The sequence below is a fragment of the Excalfactoria chinensis genome, chromosome Z, assembly GCF_039878825.1.
Source record: "Excalfactoria chinensis isolate bCotChi1 chromosome Z, bCotChi1.hap2, whole genome shotgun sequence".
In the NCBI taxonomy this organism is placed as follows: Eukaryota; Metazoa; Chordata; class Aves; order Galliformes; family Phasianidae; genus Excalfactoria; species Excalfactoria chinensis.
The window spans coordinates 5,153,586-5,159,738 of NC_092857.1; the positions used below are offsets into that span (position 1 = coordinate 5,153,586).

Genomic DNA, 6,153 nt, shown 5'->3' on the forward strand with positions numbered 1-6,153 from the left:
AGTCCTCTTTCTTTCCATATTGCTGATATGGGTGCATGAACAGCACTAAAGGCATATTTTGAATCCGTCCATATCTTTATCTTCCCATGTTGAACAAAGCTGCTCCCGTCTGTGTACCAGGTGTCTTCCGCATCCTCCAGTGGCTCTTCTTTCAAGTCTCTGTGACTGGAATAGACTGCTTTCATAGTCTCTAAACCGTCGTGAGACACGGGTTCTCCTTTTAATTCCACTATGAAAAGCAGCTGGATTTACAATATTGGTTACTGGTGTTTCTCCATCATCTTGCTCCACTCGAATGGCTTGCTACTTCAGAAATCTCTGAGGGGAAAGCCAATGTCCCCCTTTCACCTCCAGCACTGTAGAGACCGTGTGCGATACCTGTGCCGTTCTCTTCTGCCCCACTGTCCTAATGCTGGCACCTTCATTAACTTCATTAACTTTTAACTGCTTTCAACCGGGCCACAGTCCAGGCTGGTGTCTGTGCTTTCTTGCTGGCTCACGTCAGCCCCTTCAGCAGAGCTGGGAGAAATGACTGGCTGAACAATGACAACCTCTTTCTCTCCGTCGCTGCTGTCACTCTGAAGGCTTTCACTTGAAGTGCAGCCTGGCTCCAAGACCCCCTCCAAGACGCTTGGCTTCTCCTCAGCGACACTGCCTTGGTCCTGCTTGGAGGTGTCGCTGTCGCAGCTCTCAGGCTGTGTCTGGGCTGGGCTGCACTGCAGAGGCACCGGGCCACAGTCCAGGCTGGTGACTGTGGTTTCTGTCAGGCTCGGGGAAGCCCTTTCAGGAGAGCTGGGAGAAATGAGCGCTTCAACCACGATCTCCTCCTTCTCTCCGTTGCTGCTGTCACATGCAAGGCTGACATTGGATGTGCAGCGACTTGGGCTTCCCATGAGCTCTCCATTGATGGAAGCACTCTCTGAGCAATCAGCACTTGACCTGGCTCTTCTGGCTTCACAAGGGCTTGATTCACCTAGGAAGGAGTGGATACACAGGGGTTAGTGTCAAACTCTCTCTGCCCCTGGAGGCAAAGGCTTGGTGCTGCCTGTCAAGTAGGTTACAAACAGCTTGAGAGGCTCCTTTGGGAAAACAGGGGTCAGCTGAAGATGTCAGGCACGGGCTTGAATGCCGGAAGCAGGTACAAGCCCACTGAAAGCATCAATTCTACCTGTGTTGCTGACAAGCAGTGTTTTGAAAGCTGGATTTGCACCCTTACCTGCCAGGACCACGAGTTCTGCTTGTGAGGGCTCCCTGGCACTGCGCTGCTGTTGGCGTTTGCCCACAGAAGATGGTCTGCGCAGGCAGAAGCAGGAACACCAGCTGACAGCTGGTGATTCCTTCCTCTTTCTCAAAGAACTTGGTCTGGAGAGAAAACAGAGCATGCTGTCAGTCGTGGTGCAGGGTGAGGGAAGACTCGCACCGAGCCCTTGCCAATAGTTGCCCGTTCAGGGCACTGCCTGCTTTCTGCTGAAACACAGCTTGGAAACGCGCTCTGTTTCAAACAGCAGAGGACGCTTCCATTCCTACAGCTCAGCCCTCAAGCCCTGCTGGCTACATTCCTCTCAACCATGTCAAGCAAGATGCAGAGCATGTGAGCAAAGGCTCCACAGCCGGACAGGACAGGAGCTGGCAGGCGTTAACTGCTTTATGAGGAACTGCGCAGCCATAAGGGAGATATCATGGACAAAAAGTAAACCAAGAAAGCCCACCTGACCTAAGATGATAGGGGCTGGAAAGGGAAGTCCTCTTTACCTTTGAGATGGAAAATCAATGATTGTGTGGAATCTCCCTGATACGGCTGCGGGGTCTTCCTCCACTTCGATGTCGCTGCTTTCGACCACAGCAGGAGAGCTGCTCTGGCCTCTTCTCAGAGCCTGCGCCTCCTGCAGGGTGAGCAGCTTTGTGGCAGGAGGAGACTCCCGCACAGACTCGGGCCCAGGTACAGAACTGTGCCCTGCAAGGGAAAACCGCAGGTAAGAGGGAGGATCAGAAAGCAGCAGCACAGCCATCCCCGTTCTGCATTCTTCTCAGACTTGCTTATCCGAGCAGCTGGAAGAAGAGGAGCTCAAAGTAACCGGCTGCTCAGAGGTATGCTCGTGGCAAAGGACACAGTCATCATTAAGAGCTGCGCACTGTAGCAAAACAGGCATAAAAAAAACCCAAAACCTAGAAAACAGATCTGGGAACTCAGAAAGCTTTGCTGCCACACTTCAATCATGTTTCACCCCCATTCAAAACATCCTAAAGGCAGGGATGGTTTTCTCCATGTAAAGTCTGACCTCAGACATTCTCAGGATCCAGCAACAGGGTGCCATATTCTCATCTAAGCCCAGAAGCCTCCTGTCCCGTTGAGAGCCCAAGCGTATTTGAAAGATCTCAGAGAAGGCCTGGACTGGATCAAGATCAAGCTAATGGAGGAAGACGCTCACCTGCTCCCTCTCCCACGGCTGACGTGGATTTGGTGTGGAAGAGGACGTCTGTGTTGCCGATCAGGAATTCCACCACTGCTGCCTGCGTCTGCACTTCTAAGCAGGCAGCTCCTCCGCTGACGCAGGCAGACTGGCTCTGCTGGGATCTGAAGAAAAGGCAGATTTTACAAGTCGTTCCTCCAAGACTGTTTCCCCAGGCCTGAAGTTTTGCAGCCCAAAGCAGTCCAGCTGGGCTCTGGAGACTTCCGCAGTGGGCAAGCAGCAATGCCACTGACAAAATTCTCCTGGATAATCAAGAACACAGCAGTCCCAGCTCAACAGGAGAGCAGAAACTGCCATCTAGAAATTGGGCCCCTGGGCTTGGGGGAGAGCAGTCCAGGCTCCTCCTCTGCTGCCAGCCACTTCTGACAGCTTTTACAGGAGAAGAGCACACTAGAGGAAGAAGAAGGGAGGACTGCTTTCTTTCTGGAGAGCAGAACTAAGCGTTGTGCTTCAACAGAAAAGGAAGTTTACCTTAAGAGGTTTGGAGCCCACACGATTGCTAAATTCTTAGCGTCCATGTTGGTGACCGAGCTGCTCCCAGCAAGAGACGCCAGATGCCTCATCAGGTACTCTAAAGTCCTGGACAAACAAGAGGGGCAGATGTTCAGCACCAAAAAGCAAGCCGTGCTGCAGTGCACAAAGCAAACCTCACTTCATGCTAGTTGATGGCATTGCTACCGTCCCTGAATAGGAAGTAGATAAAACGTTCCCAGTGCCACCACGCTGCAGCACCAAGCCCTGCAAAGCACAGCCGCAGCCATCGGCTGCACCAACCGTGCCCCCGTGCCAAGGAACCGACCCAGTCCATTGACCCCATGCAGCCTTCAGCCGCTTCAGCGTGCAGACGCATGACGTTGCAGGTGTCAGGCAACACCTGGAATCGCATCATTGCCCTCTGAAAGGCAGCAGGGCTGAGCTCAGCAGACCGAGCGCAGCACTGACCTGTAGTGAGGAGCGGGCAGCTGCTGGATGGCCTCCTTCATCATGAGCAACCGCTCCTCCTCCGTAGCAGCACGAGCAGCGTCCTGGAAAAAGGCAGGAAGGCATTCAGACACCAGTCAGCCTAGAGAGCTGCCACAGCTTTGCGAACCGTGGGGACAGCGCGCTGGTGCTCAGCACCGAGGCAGACTTGATGCCTTCCAAGAGGCATCAGGGGAACACCGCGGCACTCAGCCTGTGTCATCAAGGCCAAGCAGTGCAAGGCATTGCCCTGTGCTTACCGAGAACTTGTCATACAGCTGCTCGGGCACGAGAGGGTTCGGGAGCTCCCTGAAGTACATCTTACATAGGGAGCTCACGCTGTGAATGTCACGGACGCTCAGCTCAGGAGCCTGCTCTGAATCAAATTCATGGCTGCAGAGAAGGACACAGAATTGCGCAGAGGGCTTTGAGAAAGATGAAAACAAGTCCAAAGCCACACCAAGTACAGTCAAGAAAAGGAAGGGCTTCCTCTGAACGCCCGCAGCATGGCACGTGCCCCTACTGACAGCTGTGTCAGTCGCAGCACTCTTACCGTAGTCGCTGGATCTTGGACGTGACGCCGGACAGGCGGTAGATCCCACGCACCACGCCATGCTGCTCGATGAATTCAGAGCAGCTCTGCAGGACCTGGGGGACTACAGAACAAGAGACAGCGCTTAGCTCAGCTTCTTCCTCAAGTCCTGCTTCAGGCCGTGCTCTTCTCACATCCCAGCCACTAAGCCCAGCCACGCTACCGCTTGCCTCCTCCTTAGAGGAGAAAGCTGGCAGAGACAGCTGTGAGGAAACTGCACAGAAATGTGTTCTTGGCCTTCCAGAAATGCCACGACCTATCAACAGCCTGGAGAAAGCAACTCTGGCAAAGCCACAGACACTGCAAGTCCCATCACAGCTCCCTCGGGAATGGAGGAATCCAATCTCACCACCACAGGAGCTAGGAAAAGGATGCACTATGCTCTCTGTGGCCAGAAGCCTTCCTACATTATCAGGCTGAAACAATTGCTGGATTTGATCTCCCTTGCATCTTCAGATGCCCAACGGAGGAAGATCTCTGCAATGGGCTGTTCCTTACCATCACGGCCAGAGCGGAGAAGGTGCTCCCCCAGGTCACACCCAAACACCCCTTCCTTCTCCGGCTCCGGCTGCTCCGCTCTCCTGGGGCGCGCCTTCACCACCGAACGAAGGAAGGGTGGGAGCTTGCCCCGTTTCTTTGGCGCTGCGAAACAAAACAGAGAAACCAGTTCATTTCAGGCTTGGATCGGTTGGACGAGCCCGAGCGTAACGCATTTGACAGAGCACGGAACAATGGGAAGAACATTCCCAACCAGGACATGCAGGAACGGATTTTCCCCGTCCCTGAAAGTGCCCAAGGCCAGGTCGGAAGGGGCCCTGGACAGCCTGCTCTCGTCTCCTACTAAATGCGCAGGCTGGTGACCCGGACTGAGGCAGGGGCCTTGGAGCCTGAGGATCCTTTAGGCTCCTTCCAGTCCCAAGCCATTCCAGGAGGATTCTGTGACTTCCCCAAGCCCAATAAGAAACACAGTGGGACTGGGCCAGATCTCTGCGTCTTTAGATGGAGTTTAGTGCAGACCTCCAGCATTAACGAAACCCCTGAAAGCCACGCTCTGACCCCATTTTACTAACCCGCAGTATCAAATGTAACATGTGTACCTGGCTTTGGCAATGAAGTGACGAGGGACTCAGGAACCTTTCCGCTAATGAGTTCCACGCACTCACTAGGGAAAGATCCAACCTGTAACAAGAACAAAAAGACAGCTGGGCATTAGCCCGAGCCCAGAGCCAAAGGGAAGGTCCTCTGACACCGACACAGGGCAACTGTTTGCGTCCAGAAGCCATCCTGCTCAGGCAGAGCAGCTCCAACCTGAGATTCCTGACTCTACTGAAGTTGTGCTCTCCTGTTGGAAGCATGTGCCTACCTGAAAGCCACGCTTGCCTCTCCAGCAGGGGCTCAGCTCCTTTGGTGGCATAGAAATAATGCACACCAAGTCTCCCACCTGCAAGAGATTGAAACGTCAACCCCAGCTACAGCACAACCGTCTAGAAAACACAGCTCAAACAACTGCCGCCTTCTGCAACGCAGAATAGCCTAAAGCTTGACAGCAATTGCACCAGTGCAGCCCACGAGGCATTTTCCCTTCTAAAACTGAACGTGGAGGGACAAGAGTTACACAACATACACAAGACAGCCGTGCAGTAGGAAACGGGTCTCAAAAGCAGCAGGCTCTCTGACAAAGCCTATGCAGGAGCTCCAGTTTAACCATGGGCATCAGTTAGCAGGGCTTTCTGAACACATCTGCACACTTCACACCCGGTCTGCTGTTCGTCAGAGACCAGGCTCCCATACTGGGCAGGATCTGCTTGATCACGAGGTTCAAATGCCCAATCCAACCATATTGGAGAGATGTCTCAACTCCTCCCGACCCAGCACAAGTCTAAGCTGGAACCAAACCTTCCAAGCTTCACCTCACCAGACATTCTGAAGGTGTCTGAGAAGATTCCTGAGCCGTTCACACCCTAGACTACTCTCCCGTGCATGACAACAAGGAACGCCTGGAACTGCTTACCTCCAGGGAGACTTCATCCGGCCCCTGCGCGACGTAGCGCTTAATAACATGGGCTGCCGCAATCGCTGGAACGTTGAGAGAGGACTCCGCACGCACCAGCTGCGGCTTCCACATGTTAT

General features: G+C 53.7%; 1 protein-coding gene across 1 annotated transcript; it reads right to left on the minus strand.

Annotated features, from left to right (window-relative positions):
• Positions 1-763: 763 nt before the first annotated feature.
• Positions 764-5,437, minus strand: LOC140263885 (rho GTPase-activating protein 32-like). The gene is made up of 10 exons (XM_072359198.1): positions 5,387-5,437; positions 5,121-5,202; positions 4,522-4,665; positions 3,985-4,087; positions 3,692-3,824; positions 3,414-3,496; positions 2,943-3,050; positions 2,430-2,575; positions 1,217-1,293; positions 764-973 (listed from the first exon to the last, which is right to left on the minus strand). The coding sequence occupies exons 1-10, from the start codon at positions 5,435-5,437 to the stop codon at positions 764-766; spliced, it is 1,137 nt and encodes a 378-aa protein (XP_072215299.1).
• Positions 5,438-6,153: the final 716 nt, after the last annotated feature.

Excerpts from the sequence above, each read along its gene's own strand:
- LOC140263885 (XM_072359198.1), bottom strand. The coding sequence starts at position 5,437 with ATGCCACCAAAGGAGCTGAGCCCCTGCTGGAGAGGCAAGCGTGGCTTT. Across the intron at positions 4,666-5,120 it reads CACTTCATTGCCAAAGCCAG|CGCCAAAGAAACGGGGCAAG; the intron begins GTACACATGTTA and ends TTTGTTTCGCAG. Across the intron at positions 3,825-3,984 it reads TCCAAGATCCAGCGACTACG|CCATGAATTTGATTCAGAGC; the intron begins GTAAGAGTGCTG and ends CCTTCTCTGCAG.